Source organism: Lichenostomus cassidix, chromosome 4, assembly GCF_008360975.1.
Source record: "Lichenostomus cassidix isolate B80296 chromosome 4, HeHo_3.0, whole genome shotgun sequence".
Lineage (NCBI taxonomy): Eukaryota > Metazoa > Chordata > Aves > Passeriformes > Meliphagidae > Lichenostomus > Lichenostomus cassidix.
In genome coordinates this window covers 459,224-477,315 of record NC_139484.1, presented here as the reverse complement: position 1 = coordinate 477,315, position 18,092 = coordinate 459,224, and the positions used below count along the sequence as shown (strand labels likewise).

Here is an 18,092-nt window from a genome sequence, read left to right as displayed (position 1 = left end):
TCCCTTCCCGTGCCCTGCCCAAAGCCCAGCTTTTGTCTTTTACAAAAGACTTGATCGCTCTAAACATATATTTGTTGCTTAGTAACAGGAATGGGAAGAAATTCTCAACCCCCGACACTGTTGAAAAGTCACTTTTACTAAGTGTAACACAGAGCCTGAGTTCATTTTCAACACTGTATATTGCTCAGAGTGGTAGTCAAATTATTATTTTCTTTGTAAAAGTTGTCACACAGGCACAGCACATAAATTTGCATTATTGTCATGTCGCTCATCTTTAGCTGAATGAAAAGTACTACAAAACTACTTTGTCCTCACTGTGACCCGTGTATCCTGAAATTGCACACCATTTAAAATGAGACCTGAAATATTAATGTATCATTTAAATTATGCACAATAATCTACAGGCAACCATAAAATCTTATGAATCTGAGAGATATTTTCAGTTACATGAGGGCAGGAAATGAGTGGGGATTTTGTCCTTAAAAAAAAGAGAAAAAAACAGAAAAAAACGGAAGACAGCAAAAAGAAGGAATTGTTTCCAAAGTAGAACATGAGAAAAGTTAAATACTATAAAGGAAAACTACACTTTGTGTTCTAGCTAGAGACAATGCAAACGATAACAGCAGGTACCCATAGCAGAGTTTTCAACTGGGATTATGCTCACTCTCCGGAATGTCAATGTAGATTTTCAGGTAAACAACCATCCTGCTCCTTAGAAATTACATTAGTTTCTTCTCTGTGCTCACACAGTGGAATTGTTCTTGAGAGATTGGCTGCTAAACCAAATACTTCGCAGTTAGAACCTCAGTGCTACCTACGCAATGCTTCTGGAGAAGATTCATCCATATTCTGGGGGAGCTATTTGTCTCGTAACACATCTGCAACTGCATATCACAGCTTAATCTTTTTATTAACAGCATGTGGACCTTCTCACAATGGGAAAGGATATATAAAAGAAGAGGAAAGACCTTCAAGGATATCTAAATATTGCCTTTTGCTTTAATATTCACAAGAGCCTCTGAAGGGGGAGCTGCTGGGCAGCACGGGTAAGTAAAAGATACCACTGAATTTGGATTATGCCTGACCTTGGTTGAATCAATTGTTTTCTGCAGACTAAACAAAAATTTAGTCCTAAGTTATTTGGCACTTTGAGGATTTTTTTTTAAGTACTGGTAGTTACAATCGCTAATCTCAAGATAAAATGGCCTTGTATTAGAGTAAGCTCTGCTTAGCAGCAGCTAAAACCTGAGTATTATCAACATTATTCTCATCCTAATTCCAAAACAGAGCATTGTGTCAGGTACTAGGAAGAAAATTAACACTATCCCAGTCAGAAGGACATGAAGACAGAAACTTAAGTCTAAAATGCCACAGCATGCCTCTAAAGCTAAGTGGACAACTTTACCTGCAAATCAACAGCAGATAGAATGAAAAATTTTGTAGCTGATTCATATGATTCCAGACCTTAATGCTGATATATTATTTTATCATCTCCCCTTTGCATTAGTATCATGTTGCAAAATTAAATTCAGATAATTTACTACAGAAAACTTTAAAACAGGCCTCTTTAGTAGCCCAGAGAGCTGTATCTTTGAAGGACTAAATCCACCAAAATACACTTAAAAAATCTAAGATAAGGCAAATCAGGGCTCAACCTTTCATTGTGAATAGAAGCAAGGGAGCAGGGAAATGGTGTTAGTCTCTAACTGTGTGGAACAGGATAATGAGGTGAGAAACATCTCTTTTGTATGAAACAAAATGAGCATAACTGCAGGCTCAAAGCCGTAGTCCATTAAATAATACTGTGTTTGTCTGGAATGGTAATAAAACAAAATTAAAAAGTAAAATCATGTAGTTTTCCAGTTAGTTTCTGTAGGAAATGGGAAGTCACAGGAGCAGTCTCTCTACTTGTATGTAGCTAGGGATTTCTGGGGAACACAAACAACTGGCTAAATGAGAAAAATTACAGAGGAATTAAGGACATAGAAGAGAAGTGTTCAAATCATGCAAATCAAGGCTCTCTGCTGAAAAGTTTGCTTGAATGTGAGACAGAGATGTGAAGAAAAGCATACTTAGGATTCAAAAGAGAGGGAAAATACCCACACAAGATTTTAGCCAAGATATAAAGGTTAACAACTCTCTTTTGCAAACAGTACTGTGAGACATAAATAATCTAGTGTATTGAATTATTTGCAGGAGAAACAACTACATTTATAGCAGCCTTTTCTTTATGAGTTTAGTTAGAAGCTGGCTGAAAGCATTGAAAAGAGACATGCATGACAAATATATTTTTAATATAAACTGTACTTTTTTATAACTAACAGAATTTATAAAAGTAACTGTTATTTCCGTATGTGTTTTCCTTAAATCAGTACATACAAGTGGCACTGTGAGGTCTTTTCCTCCTTCAACTGCTGCTCAATCTCCCTAGGATGTCTGTTAGAAAGTACAGGAGGATTGTAGTTGTGGTCAATCCAACAGAATCCCACATTCCCTCTGAAAGGACTTAATCATCTATTTTGAGATGAAGTGAAATGTCTAGATTGCATTTACAGGGGGAGTTTTTCTTAATGAAAATTTAAAAAAAAAGGCTAATACACTGCCACTTGAAGACAATTTCATTTGAAAGTAAGTTGACATGCTGACATTTTTCTCTCTTTCCTCCAGAGATAAAAGAAAAGAAGCTGTGAATAAACTTCTTCCAGAATAACTCCAGTAAGGAAATCAGTATGTCTTGGCTTGGGCAGCTACCATTGAATGCTGTGAAAGAAGTGATTCACGTATCTGCACTGGACACTGATGTGACATCACTTCACTACCCTGCCTGTGATTCAGTCACCAGAAAAAATGTGTAGGAGGGGCAATCTCAAGAAACTGTAGAATGACCAATGCAAGAGACTTTGTTATCCTCACTTGGGAGCTAGGGAACAGAAAATATTACATCCATTTCTCCTCAGCAACAGTCATGAAAGTTGTATTTTTCATAAGCTTTGGAAGGGTTGTTTCATTGTTTTCCCCTTGTTCCCACTACCATCTGGAAAACTTGGAGACAGAACACATCTTCATTTGGCTTTGCAAAAAAGGTCTGGTTCCAACTTCGTCTGGGGATGTCAGAGGACTGAAGGCACTGGAACATGGACAGGAGAAAAATCCTGCTTGCACTACTGCTCTTAGAATCAGGAAAGCAGGACACCAGGTGGAACACACATCTCAGTCTCTATTTTTCTCATTTTCATGTTATTGTAAGGGTTTATATTAAAGAAGCATGTCAGGGAAAACCTTTCATTCAGCAACCCCCTTAGCAATGACCTTCTAATGCACTTAAGAGCATCACAGCTCACAGACTGGCACTGGACAGGAGCTACTTCAGTGCACTGGGTACACTAAGAGTATGAGATTATTTGTGAGCCTGTAGATGAATATCTACTTTGACTGCTTCCTTGTCAAGATCCCAAGGACCAGCTAATTTCTACCTTTTTGTTTATGGTGTGTTTTCTTCTGCTGTATGTTGATAATGCATAGCAAAGTGGCCAACAGCCAGAGATTCTGTTACGTAAAGTCATTTTCGTAATGGAAGGCTGATCTGATTTCTGGGAAACTGACTAGGAGCCTTGGTTCCTAAATTTCTGGTAATGTTGTAACTACCTGTCTGTTCTGCAGGGAGTGATACCTCTTTGAGCCGATCTCTGGAAACTGTTCTGAAACATCTAACATAATCAGAATGTGCTTAAGTTAGCTTTTGTGCAGTAGCTTCTATGACTATTTTATAAAAACAATCTGTGTTAAACACATGTGAAAAGATAGCTCATCTAGAAAACCATCATATAGTTCAAGTCCTTAATGATTATTTTAGAATTAAGGGAAAAAAATCTGTACAAAGCAATCACAGAGTGCACAACAATATTTTTATTCTTAGTGTTTGGAATCCCCTTAGCTTTTTTGCTAATAGTAGATCATTCTACTATGACTTATATTTTTAACTTATCTGCACTTTTATATTCTTTTAGGAGGCACAACATAGATGTTACACCTCTGTCTTACACCTGGCTGTATATTACCCCTGTTTTTAGATACTAAGCCTTATTGAGAAGGATGTTGTCTTTTTGTTTGTATTTTTACAGCTACCTCATTCACTGTATATAAATATAAGAAACAGCATAAAACGATTAATTTAAGAGATGATAAAGTAATAGCAAAAATACCAGATGACTAAACTTACGTATGCCTTTAAAGGGGGTAGGGATACAGTTGTATTTTAAAATGTTCACTGGCTTTGGAAGCAAACAGAATTGCTTCCAGAACAGGTGACTTCTTTTCAGTTATCATGAAGGATGAAGGCATTTAAATAGGTAAATTATAACAGAAGCAACATTAGTATGACCAGAGGGCAAAACAAGCTTGTGTACTGACATAGTCACACAATCCTGTATCTGCATCCTGCTACATGAGTAATACCTTTTTATATTCTTTTAAGAGCAGTTGGGGAAATCCTGTAGTCAAAACAACATAGGATGTATCTGTATTTGAAATGCACAGTGTAGCAGTGAGGTTAGCACAAATGAGCTTGGAGGCTGAAATACCTGACGAAGCCCCCTGGGTCTGAAGAGACTTTTAGCTCAGGGTGACAGAAAGATGTTCCCCCATCCCACTGGCTTCCCTGCCAATCCTGTACCCTCCGCGTTCCCGTTGGTTCTCCCCTCCAAACTCCTCCCATCATTCGGTCCCTCTTAACCCCATGTTCGCTTCCATTCTGGGTTCTGCGCCTCGGCATCCAGCCCCGTTCTACTTCCCTCCGACCCTTCCCGCCCCCACGGACCCCGTGCCGCCCTGCTGCACCCTAATAAACCCTGGATTTCTAAGGCACAGAGTCTGCGTCTCCTAATCGCCTTGTCTCCTGTTCTTCTCTGCCGCGGAAACATCCCGCGCCCTGTGCACGCAGTGCCCCGGCTCCACCCGGCCCGGACTGCGTGGGGGGTTCGCAGCGGCGACCCATTTTCGTGGGGTTTCGGGGGTCCTGCCGCTTTCCCCAGAGCGAGAAACCTCAGCACAGCATAAATATAGACTTACTTCCTTGTGATACATTTGATTTTTTTACAGGCTTAGAAGAGAAAATAACCTTTAAGTGTATTCATTGTGGATGAACTGGCACGCTCAAGATGGTGTCTCATGACCTGCTCCCAATTTTCCATAGCCTATATTGGTGACACTTGAGTTCCACATTTTTCTCCAAAATCAGGAGGTCTATATTTTTCTTGCTTTTAATAAAAGTTGAGCTAAGACTGTGATGCAATCACTCTGGTACTTCACATGATATTGTATAAAGCTATTAGGTAATCAGTGATTAATTCAATTTTGACATAACTAATTGGTTCTGTGACTTCAGCAGAAAAACAACTGGAAAGCCATCAGAAAAGATGAGGAAAGACTGAGCACGGGACTTACTAACATAAGAATCATCAACCAATAGAATTAATAAGAGAACTATGTGACTTACAGCCATCTGACATTAATGCCTTTGTTTGCTAAAATTTTATAAATAGTGAAAAGTTTTGGTAGTCATAGTGCCAACTTTGTTGAGGTGCCATCCAGCATCCATTTCTGGGCAGAATGGTAAATAAGTATAATACCTCATCTCTGTGTGTGAATCTGCCTCTTGCACAACCTGTTTTGGGACAACATCAGATGCTAATGGTTTTGGGGTTATAGCAAGATCACCTGGCCACAATGCCCTCTGGAAATGCAACTGCTACAGAATCCTCTAGGAGATGTGTGGGGAGTTCTGAAGAGTGCCACAGAGGTGGCACACTTGAAAGGATTTCCCCCCTGTACTAAACACCCCTGAGGATCAGGGGTTTTGGCCTCACATGCTGTGAAATGTCAGCCAGACATAGGGATTAGGTTCAAGTAGAAAAGTTGGCCAGAACTTGCTGTGCCACAAATCAACTTAAAAATACCACCAGATGTGTTTACTATGTAATTCTGGTACCACTGATCAACAAAGAGTGGAATATAGAGTGTAATGACTTCATCTAAGATACCGGAGATGTTTCCAAGCCTTAAACTTGCCCTGTTACTTACTTTTCATGTCGGGTTGCAACATAACATTGAAAGCTTTGCTGAAATTTCCTAAAATGTCACATTGTTTAAGTGACCCTTACCCGACTCTGCAGTGTGCTCAGTGCTCCAGCAGATTTTTCTGTTGGCCTTGCTGTCCTCAGCATCCTGCCCAGTGGAGCATTACGCAGAAGAGAAGCACAGCATCTGGATCAGGAGACTACATTTTGGGACCTAGATGTGGGAGGAATAAAGTAAGTTTAAAGCCACAATAGATTTCTGAGTGGTTTTCAGCCCATCTATTAAGATCATTCAAAGCAGAAGGATGCTGAAATTTCACAAGTAACTTCTGCAAGTCCCCTTTACATATTCTAAATGAATGGAAAACACAAAACAGACTTTTGAAAATGTTATTTTAAATTAGATAACAGAATCCCATATTTGAATGCTGCAGAATAAAGGGGGTTCTCCCTGACAAATATTGTCAGCAAAGGATAATTTTTTGTGATTTCTCATACCAGTCATGGTAACTGTCTAGCCAGCTCATTGTCCTTTTTACTACCTTTCTAGAGATAACACAATAAAATACAAGTGGAATGTTTCACTTCACTTTTATAATTTTTTCCCTAGATTCGTGTTCAAATATTGCAAGTGTTGTGGTTGGAGAAACAAGCAAATTTTTGTTCAAGCAACTGGTTTTATACTCATAGCAAGACCTCAAAGAGATACAGTAGAAAATGACAACATGTTGACAGAACAGGTTATTTGGGCATTAATTTTAGTATTTTTTATAAAAGGAGACCCAACATAATCTGCAAGAAAATAAACTTGTGAAGGAGGCAAAAGTTGTAGAAGCTCCATCCTCAGAGGTATTTAAAAATCAGCCAAGCATGGAGCAACCTTCTGTGTTGTCAAAGTTAGCCCTGCTTTAGGTGGGAGGCTTAAAGAAGGGTCCTGTAGGTGCCTTTTCCGATGTAAACTATACAATGAAATTAGGCCTTGAATTAAAAGAAATATGATGGAGGACAGAAATATGCAAACACGCACAGATGTGTGATGGCATAAGCGTTATCTTCTTAGAAAATTAAACACTGAGAATCAGAGATATGGGTTGAGAACACAGTCTTGTTTCTGTAATTTGTAAAGGCACCATTGCCAGTTTTGTAACCCTTCAGCAGCTGGGTCTCAAACAATAGGGCACAGTTTCAGTTACCTTTATTTTGGTCACAATGAACTTACTTGAGCTGGAATATCCTACACTGAATTATTTACTCAGGCTAGTGATTTTCTTTTAAGTCCCTTTAAGAGTAATTCAGTCATTTACAAAAAGAAATTAGCAGAAAATATGCATTTCTTTTTTATAAAGAAAATGTTTATAAGCATTCAATAAAGCTGTGCTTTTTGGTAATGTGTCCAAGTTTGGCAGCCTAGAAAATCTAGATAAACTTGGCCAAGTCCTGAGTTGCTTAATTTATTTTCATAATTGCAGAAGATATTTGTTGGCATTGTGTAGGTTGTCTCCAGCAGTCTCTTCACTGACATATTCCATCTCAGAGCTTCCAAGGCAAGCAGAACTTTTTGTATATGTGTGTATATATATATGTAAAAGGTTTTCTGCAGGAACAGCATGGTGAAGCTTAGGAACAGAAATCAGTGATGCTGCTAGTGCACACCAGGGGAATTTCAGTTGTGTGACTGGATGGAGAGCACAGCTAAGAATTAATACATGGAGGAGGTGAAAGAAGGAGAAAGGTTGAGTGTAGCAGAAGGATCACTAAACTAAATCATATTAAATCATATTAATAAATCAACACTAAATCATATTCTACTTGAGAACTTGAAACTCAATCCCATGCCCACTGCCTTCCCATGAATTCATAATTATAGAAAGGTATTAAATCTTTAATCACAGTAAGATGTAATTATTTCCTTTTTCTCTTACAAGGTTTGTGACCCAAATGGATTGTTTTCACTGAGTGGACCAATCTCCTGGAAAAAAGCCAAACCATACCAAATCAAACCAAACCCCTGTATAAATATTCTTGTTTGGAAAAAGGTATGTAGAAAAGGAGAAACAAGATGACAGAAAGAAATCACAGGTTCAATGAAAAAGCCAGCTGGGTGCAGCTCTGAGTCCTGTCCCTGCCTTCATCTCACTATCTCCCTGGGATTTGGGCAAGCACCTTTACACAGATTTTTCACAAGCAACAATAATTTTCTGAGTTCCCTTTTAGAAGAAATCCTGCCTTTTAGTTGCTTTGCATTTCTGCCTCTAGGATGGGATGCTTCATGCTCCCCAAGAAAATATTTGTAGTTGCTGTAGTCAGCTAGCTCAGATGCAGGTTTCTCCAGGGTAGATGTTACAGCTTGAAGAAATAAGTGCCCTTTCAGAGTCCTCATAGGTGCAACAGAACAGACTGGGAACATGGGAACATGGACAATCCTAGAGAATGTTAAACAATCACTTAAAACAAAAATAAAAATTGATCTCCTGGTATCACATACTGGACCCAAAATATTTAGGTTCTTCCAAATTTTTGCAATTGTAGAGTGAAACTCCTCTTTTCTTATGCTTTAGAACTTTTGAGAAAAATTAAGTAATTCATGATGAAGCAGAAAATGGATAATGCACTCGTAAGTGGCATATATATATATATATTTTCTAGCCAGTATAAAATATTTCTTGTGCCCATGTAATTACTATAAGATATAGTGCAGCTAAGGCTGTAGACTTCTTTTGTTCAATAAAAATGATTGAAAATTAAATAAAATGAGTGAAAGAAAGCTGTAAGCAGTGAGGTAGCATATGTGAACCCCAGTCTAATGATTTTGGCCATCACCAGCATCCAGTGCTGGCCACTGCAGGACAAGTTTACCCTTGGAATTCCCAGGATAAGAACAGGCACCAGTGCAATGCCAGGTGGGCTCCCAATGCCACCCTTGTTCCCACCCCTCTGCTGCCCAACCTCTCCACTGCACACGACAGCCCTGATCACAGTATCAGCATTAATCACACCTCAGGAATGTGGAACACCCATTGACTTATTTACCCTGGCAAGAAGCAGGATTGGAACTACACCATTACCAAAGTACACTGCCAGGGAAACAAACAGCACTCTTTGAGCCTTTCAGAGCCGCTGTGACTCCCACAGTGTATATTAAGTGTCTTACAAGCACGCTACACACCCTTGGTTCTAACAGATATGGCTCTTCTGTGTCTATTATTTTCATGGCATACAACCTGAGGTTAATACAACCTTCAGCCTGAGGTTACTTGACTGCATGGCTTATACAAACAGATATAATTTGTTCTTTTTGAGCAAGAGTGCTCATGTTTATAGCTTTTCCTCTTACAAGTAGGTTGATGGCAGTAACCAGCTGCAGCTTTTAGAAGTCAGGCACATAGATTTCCATAGAGTCACTGAAAAACCTTTCCTTAGTTTTGGAAGGGTAGGTGAGGTTCCCACTTTGCCTTACAAGAAGACAGGCAGCAGCTTTGTTACTTGCCAGAATACATGCAGGCCCCACTGGTAGAAGTGCCAAAATTCTTAATTGGCCAATGCAGCACTCAAAAGAGGCCACAGAGCTCATGCCCAACTTTCTATCATGTTGTTAACCAACCAAAAAAAACCAGCATTAAAAATATGTTAACAACATATTAACAATTAAAATTATATTTAAGATATGTGAAATAAAACCTTGTCAGTGTTGTTATTCCTTTGCAAAAAAAAACAAACCCAGCGTGTTCTACTCACAAGAACTTCAGCTCAACAACTGCATTGTCCAGTTTGTATCTCCACAAACAGAGTCAGTGGCAGACGGTGACCTGACGTCATCGATGAGATCAAGTCCTTTCTCCAGCAGAGACAATAAGCTTTTCCACACTGTCCTTATTTATAGCTTAAAATCTAGGGAAGAAGATTACCAACACTTGACATTCACAGCCTTCTGGCAGAGGCTGCAGTCAGGAAAGATGCAGTGGGAATAATTTCTGACTAAAAGTTTAGAATATGATGATCCATCTACTCAAATATAAATTGCAGCCAGTAAATTTTCTTCTCTTATATTTTTACTTTGAAAAAGACATTCTAATACATTTGACAAATTTTAGTAATGAGTGGGCTGGATTAGCAACTTTGGTATAAGATTTTTTTAACCATCACAGACTACAAACTTTTAGTCTACATGTATTTTCATGAAACAAACCTTTAAAAGCAGTTCCTTGGTGAGCAAAAAAAATCCCCATCAGCCATTTTTTGGTAAAAAAATTTTAAGTATTGACACTAGATTTAATTGGTAAATTATTAAACTTAGAACACTATCAACAAGGTCTGAATGATCACCTCATGCTGCCACTAAGGACATATCTCATCTGTGATATATAGCATGATATACTGTATGATATGTGATATCATACATTTGATATAGCATGAAATACTGTATGAGAATTTGTAGTTATGCATGTATCTGGTCACCTGCTTATCACAACTTATCAGGAGAGACAACAGTTTAATTATATAGTATGTCTACTGCTGGCTTCCAAGTATTTCTGCTATTCTTCACTAATTTCTAAGGGAAATAATAAATAAATAAATAAATAGGAATCAGCTTTCTTATTCTACAATAGCACATTAATTTATAAATGGAAGACAGAAAGTTTTTATTAGCCTCCAAGGTGGCTAAATTCTTTGTGTTCTCATCATGATATTAAAATCTAGCCCCAGCCACCCACAAATCCTGATGGATGATGGAGAACTGACCTTTAACAGGTCAGTTAAAGGATGTGGAAGAAATCCTAGACCAGACTTCTCAGAGAGTTGTGCAGAATATTATCTCAAAAGTGACACTCAGCTCTGGTCAAGTGAGATGTCTGTTTGCACTGATACAGCACAGGCAACTTGGATGAAATGTCTCTCTTCTGGTTCTGCCTTCAGGCTCATTCAGAGCATGGGATCATAGGACCCCTCTTGGGAACAGCACTGGGCCAGCAAGAGGAACCTTCAGTGTGCAGGAACTTTCTCTGTTTGGCACAGAGGCCGTGAGAAGGTAAACTGATCTGGCATTAATGATATGAAGCCAGAAGTCATTTTCTCTGTGAAAGAACAATCTGTCTGTACCAGGGATGTCCAACATTGTCCTGTCCCATTAAACCTCAGCTCAAAAAGGATTTCTGAGTGTATATTCCCATGAGGAGCTATTAATGGTGCTTTCTTCTAGAGTTTGCTCTTTGCAGAGACAAACTCTGTCACCTTGTTTTTTAATATGTCAGTATTCACTCCTGGAATGAATTTCTGTCCTATCAAAACCTGTAAAATGGGAACCAGACACCTGAGTTGAGTGAAAATAATGTCTTCAAATTTGGGAAAATTTGAATTCAAATTTGCTTGTAGAAAATGAGATTTTACTTCATACATGTTTCTCTGAGAAATAAGTAGCTGATAATAACTGATAGTATGGTTTTCCTCCCTCCATTTCTAGCCAATTACTTTTGAAAGACTTCTGAAAATTAAAACAATTTTAGCATTCATGGAGGGCAAATGGACATGTTTGGGATATTCTTGTTTTGCCTAATAAGCTATAATTTGGTGTAGGGAATTGGAAATGTATTATAATAGTGAGAATTGGCAGTGAATTATAGCCTTGCGGTTAAAATAACCTTTAAAGTCACTATCTTCCATTACAAGTGTCTAAGTGCACAGAAAAGCCTCATAAAAAAACAAGGAATGCATGAGTATTCAGTCTCCTGGGGTTTAGCTCCTAGTGATGGTGCAGTGATGAAATAGAGAGTATAGCAACAAGGCTGAGTCGTGTAAAAAAGCAAGAGGAATAAAATCTGTGCTTTTGTGCAGACTAACAAGTTTGTTCCAAAAACTGAGTTGGGGCTGCTCTTCTTCCCTGATCCCTGCAAGCAGCAGCACCATGCTGGCCTGCAGAGCAGTGACTCACTTTACACCACAAACCACACTGTTTGGATAGAACAGGATGTCTCACCAGGAGCTGTTCCAGACTGCCTTTCTCCCTGCTGTGCTGGCTGCAGCAGGCTGAACTCCCTGAGCACAGAAAAGGGAAACACTGGTCTGACAGAGCCCTGAACCTGACATTGGAAGGTTTGTGGCAAATGTATCACTGTCCATGGCCTGAAAGATACTGCAAGCTGAAGTGAGAATGAACTTTTCACTCGTAAGAAAAAATCTAGCATTATATTATCCATACTGTCCAAAACTCCCCATCAGCCTGTACCTCTGTCCCCCATGACCCCTCTCTATTTTCAGTGAGCACTTAGGCAGACTTAGAATGGATTCTGGCCATAATCTTGTTTTTCCCAGAGAATTCAAACATTCATAATGACAGCAAGGTATCTTAGAGTTGTTTAGGTTGGAAAAGACCAGCCTAAACCTGTATTTTCATAAAACAGTTGATAGTGCTCCTGTAATCTACAATTGAACAGTTTAATAGTTTACCAATTAAATCTAGTGTCAATACTTAAAAATTCTTTACAAAAAATGGCTGATGGGGTTTTTTTGCCCACCAAGGAACTGCTTTTAAAGGCTTGTTTTATGAAAATCCTGGTTTTCATTGAGGATCATTGAGTCCAGCCATTAACCTGAGCACATCCTTTAAATATCTTCAGGGTTGGTAATTCTACCACTTCTCTGGACAGCCTGTTCCAATGCTTGAGCACCTTTTCAGGGCAGAAATTTTTCATAGTATGTAATCTAAACCTTCCCTGGCACAACTTGATGCTATTTCATCTTGTCTTATCACTTGTTACCTGGGGGAAAAAATCAATCCCCACCTGGCTACAACCTCATTTCAGGGAGTTGTAGAGAGCAATAGGGTCACCCCTGGGCCTCCTTTTCTCCAGATTCCCCAGCTCCCTCAGCTACTCCTTGTGTTCCAGACCCTTCCCAGCTCAACTGCCCTTCTCTGGACACTCCAGCACCTCAATGTCTTTTTTGTTGTGAGTGGCCCAGAACTGGACACAGCCTTAGAGGTGTGGCCTCACCAGTGCTGGGTACTGCCCTGGTTCTACTGGCCACACTGCTGCTGATCCCAGGCCTTTTTCTGCTGGGCAGCTTTCCACCCACTCTGCCCCAAGTCTGTAGCTTTGCATGGGGCTGCATTTTGGCACTTGGCCTTGTTGAAGCTCACACAATTGTCCTTGGCCCCTTGATCCAGCCTGTCCAGATCTCTGCAGAGCCTTCCAATCCTCCAGAAGGTCAGCTCTCCCACTCAACTTGTCATCTGCAAACTGACTGAGGGTGTGCTTGACACCCTCATCCACATCATTTGTAAAGGTACTAAACAGGGCTGGCCCCAGCACTGAGCCCTGGAGAACACCCCTGGTGCCTGGCTGTCAGCTGCGTTTAACTCCATTCACCACCCCTCTGGGCTTGGCAAACCAGCCAGTTTTTCACCCAGCAAAGAGCACACCAGTCCAACTCATGAGCAGCCAGTTTCTCCAGAAGAATGTTGTAGAGGGGAATCAGATGAGAAAGACTTGTCTTATGCCCTTGCTGACTGGGCCTGATCCCCTGCTCGTCCTGTACATGCAATGGGATGGCACTCAAAATGTTCCTCACCATGACTTTCCCCAGCAGCACAGTCAGGCTTACAGGCCTGGTCCAGTTGCTGATATATTCACAGAAACACCTTTTGTGTCCTTTAGGGCACAAGATAAAGCTTGTGTAGCCAGATAAAGCTTCAGCTGGACTTTGGCCCTGCTAATTTTCTTCCTGCTTAACCTCCTGTTTGTTGCTCATGTTGTGTGCAATGGTGTAGAGGCACTTCAGTTGAGCCATTGATCTCACACCTCTTTGGGGAGAGAAGCTCTAATTCCTACATTCCTATTCTCAGGTGCTTCCATGGTTTCTAAAATATCACTGACCCATGTGTTTTTGTTGTCATGTGGATCTCCATCCCCTACCTCTAATGGCAGAAGGAACTTGCTAGCACATAGTCACTTCAAAAAGTGGTGCATGCCACCTTCAAGTTTGCCTCTAGTAAGCCTGGTTTTACCACTTTCCCCCTTTTAGTTTAAAGTTGTTTCACTAAGCCCTGCTAACTTCTGTGCAAAGATCCTTTTCCTCCTTTGGGACAGGTGTACCCCATCTATTGCCAGCAGGTCTGGTGTTGTGTAGCCAAAATCATGACGAAAACCCCAAAATTCTGCTGGTGACACCAGGCTCAGGGTCAGATATTGGTCTGCTGGCTCATACCATTCCTTCCCTGCAACTGGATGGATAGAGAGCAAGAGTTGTGCTCCTGATCCCTTAACAGTAATTCCAAGGCTCTGGAATCTATTAACTGCTCTTGAATTTCTTGTTGAGACTTCATCACTGCCTACCTGAGAAACCAAGCATAATCAGAGTGTTATGCTGCAGGAAGACACTTTCACTTCACATCTTTAATCTAGGCCCTAGGAAGGAAGAAAGCATCCTGAAGAAGTGTGTCTGGTCTGCATATGGGGCTTTCTGTTCCCTTCAGAAAGGATCTTCTATGACATACACCTGTCTTTTTATTCTTTATGGAAGCAATTTTGACCCAGGGCATAGGCTGAATTAACCTCAGTGGCATCTCCAAGCCAGATGGACCATCCTCCTTGTTACTGCTCCATTCCAGTTGCAGAGCATCCCACCTCTCCTGCCAGGTCCCTGGGGCACTGGGACAGTCACAGGCGAGACATGGCTGCTGCACTGGGCAGGAGCCTGTCGACATTCCCCTGTCCATTCAGTAGCAGCGCCCAGACAGGCCGAGAGAGGAGCAGGAACCCCCTGTGTCATGTGGGGCTGTCTCGGGGTGCAATTCCCGCAGTGTGTCTCTCCTGCAGCCCTGGCTATCCCCATTCCCGGATCTCGGGTTACGCACCGCTGCCCTATGGTGCGGGTGCGGAGCAGGGCACAGCTGTAAACTATTCTGTGATCAGAACAGCCCAGCAGACTTCCAACTTTAACATCTCTGTTGAGCTATAAATATAGTTTGTTTACACTATGTTGATCTCTAATTATCTCCTTCCAAGACAAAATAACCAAGTGATACCTTTCCATTTAACTGGTACATGTCAAATAGATTGGTAACAATAAATAGAAATAAAACAATCCTGACTGACTAAGGAAGCACTATTTACTACTTGGAAAGTATAGCCAAACGTGCTGTGATAATTATCATCAGGAGTTTTTTCTGCAGTATCAGACTCTCTTAAAAGTAAGCTGCCTAAAAATACCTTCAGTATACAGAAGAAATCGCAAAGTAGTTGTGCACAGAAGGGAGAATTTCCTATTACTGACTTATACAGATATAATCTTGCAGGTTTTGACAGCGCAACCCTTCACAAGTTTCTGTCCCACACATCTTTTCCCTCTTTTCTAACCTAAATGAATCTATAATTCTATGATTAGGCAGAAAGTGTTAACTTTAACAAGACTCATCAGTGCACTTGTTTACTCTTGTTTACTTCTGATTAAAACCTCCTTATTTTACTGCTATCATCTACAGAAACTCTGTCACTGTTTTCAGCAGGGTTCTACTGACTGCAGATTTTCTGTTCTCTGCCTGCATTTAATGCTCTTTCAACCGTATACACTAAGATGTAAATAACTTTTCTCCCAGTTTTTGTCTCTCTGCTTGCTCTGTTAACCAGGCTCAGAGCAGTTGCTTTGTTTTCTCCTCGTTTTTGCTGTGTGAATTTGTTAGCAAGCAATGACAAATTTTCACAGGCTAGCACCAGTTTTCTCTATTTGCTGATATCTCTCACACAGCAGAAGCAGAGAAACAGGTGCCAAGTGTAAGATTAAATACAATACTTAAACTACATCTTTTATAGGAAATCTTATGAGACAGTTTTTAAAAGCATTGAAGCTAAACTTTGAATTTAAAATTGAAGCTAAACTCCTTAGATGAGTTCCCTCATCTTCGTAATACAATGAAGAAAGAAAGAAAAACAAGAGGTTGTCAAAAGCCGTGAAATACTCACAAGTCTCGGAATGCTGAGCAGCAAGTGGACACAGAAGATGGGGTAAGGTTTGCACAAGTGACAGCAGTAAATGCTCCACCCCCTCCTCCACTCTGTTTTACTTTCAGTTGTTATATAAATAAATTTGTACCTAATAAGGTGGAAAATATTTTCATTACAAAGAGCAGACTGTAGGGATTTCCTGCTGCCATTTCCAAGCAACTTTCCAACTTGCGGGGGGGGGAACCCTAAACAAAACAACACAAAAAACTCTTTTGGGAAATACATATGCCTACGATTTAGAAGGCAGGCAAGTGGCTGCCAAACATGAAAGGCAGCTGACTGCTTGCTTTCCCAAGCATGGACATTCATGGACATTCCCTTTTAGCATTCCTGAAAGGGAAGAAAGCTCACAGTTTGTGCCCGTGTGGCTGCACAGTCCCTTCCTCCCTTGTAGCTCAAGTGGATCCTCCCAGCCTGGGCTTGGCAGGATTGCTTACTTTTGAAGCTGACACTGTAGCTTAATGCTGACTCCTCCTCTTCGCAGCCCGAGCAGTGTTTCTGTACTGGGGCAGCCACCTCACGGCAGAGAAAGAAGTGGCCTTTTGGGACAACGCCAAGAAGCCACCGAAGAGGGTTGTAAGGACAGAAAAGAGCTTCTCCAAAAGGCTTCCCCGTCTGGCTTGCTGTGGAGCAGGGCAGAGAGATGGCATAGGCCAGCAGGAGAGGATCCTTGCAAAGGAGCTGAAAAGAATAATCTGCAAATTGCGTTGAAATCAGAAGTTGTGGATTTTAGCTGTTAAGAAAATGAGGGGTTAATATCTATAATAATCACTGGTAATGGCAGTTGTAATCTTAAAGTCCTGCTCAGACACCTCATCATGAAAAACTTTTCTTCCTTGAGATAAACTTGAATGCCTTGAATATGAGGCTCAGCAGCTCCCCAGGAGTACTGTCAGGTTTCCAGGAACCACCACTTACATATATAAGGTTCATGCATTCAAGAGGCAACACTGAAAATGGTACTTATTTCTGTGCAACCTTCTTTTTGTCCCTGTCTGTGTTGTTCTGGATGTTGGTTGTTATTCTGTGCATGTCACACTGAGAGGTGGTAAAAATATACTGCAGCTAAATGACAGGGGTTAAGAGATTACTCTGTCTCCTTACTGAAGAAGAGATGAGTTTCTGGAGTTGGACATTTCCTTCTTGTTTCTCAGTGTAATAACATTTTTCCAGGAACACTGCTTATGAAACGATACCAGTTAGTTCACTGCACAGGCATACTCTTATTACACCCAGCAAAAGCTATTACAGACAGATTCAGAAAATATGTTTATGAACCTAAATAAGCCTTTTGTAACTTCAACAGCTGTCACACAAGTAAGAGAAACAGGGCCTGGGATTGAATGTTTCCAGAGAGTAGTTATAGGTGGCTGCATGACAAATTCACTGTGTGGGGCAGCTTGCTGCCATTTCTTACCACCCCAGTGTCCTGTGGTCCAACATTTGGGTCCAGCATCCATTCTGCAGAGAAAGCACCGGAATAAAATGCCACCACATTGATTACCTCCTGCAGGGGATCAGGTTTATAGTCACTGCCACTGCAAAGAACCTTCCACCATTTAGCGTAAGACCAAAAAATAAAAAGCAGAACTCACAATTTCATGCTTGCCAGGGACTCTTGGCTCTCTCACATGATACCTTATCTGTGCCTCCAGGAAGCAGCTACTTGCACTCCCTGTACTTTGCCTCAATGCAGAGTTGGAATGTCACTTTTTAAGCAGGTGTACAGATATGAGAGGTGAAATCTGCTTCACCTGGTAGCTGTTAGAAACCTGGGCAGGATTTGAAAGTGAAAATAAAAATATAGACTCTCCACGGCTAGTTACAGATTATAAAAGGAAGTACCAGCATTGCAGGAAAAACATCAGCTTGGATAAATATTTAAACCAAAGGAACGTACCCACTTACTAACTTTCTTATGATAAGGGCTCTTTTTTCAGACAAAAGTGGTCATAAACTTCTGTTTATTGAGCTCACTCCAGCTCAAAGAATGAGAGTAAATGATATGAAGTATACATGTGAG

General features: G+C 40.5%; 1 protein-coding gene across 5 annotated transcripts in view; it reads right to left on the bottom strand.

Moving 5' to 3' along the window:
• Positions 1 to 17,683, bottom strand: part of IL15 (interleukin 15) — a 49,949-nt gene extending 32,266 nt beyond the window's left edge. For 2 of the 5 annotated variants that reach the window (XM_085057492.1, XM_085057493.1), the window contains exons 1-3: positions 16,421 to 16,481; positions 16,028 to 16,157; positions 6,159 to 6,288 (exon numbers count right to left, since the gene is read on the bottom strand). In XM_085057492.1, the coding sequence (XP_084913618.1) occupies positions 6,159 to 6,221 (63 nt within the window). In that variant the 5' untranslated portion in view covers positions 6,222 to 6,288; positions 16,028 to 16,157; positions 16,421 to 16,481. Of the gene's footprint in view, positions 1 to 6,158; positions 6,289 to 16,027; positions 16,158 to 16,420; positions 16,503 to 17,664 lie in introns of those variants that run through there. The other 3 variants (XM_085057489.1, XM_085057491.1, XM_085057490.1) reach the window with 3 other exon arrangements.
• Positions 17,684 to 18,092: the final 409 nt, after the last annotated feature.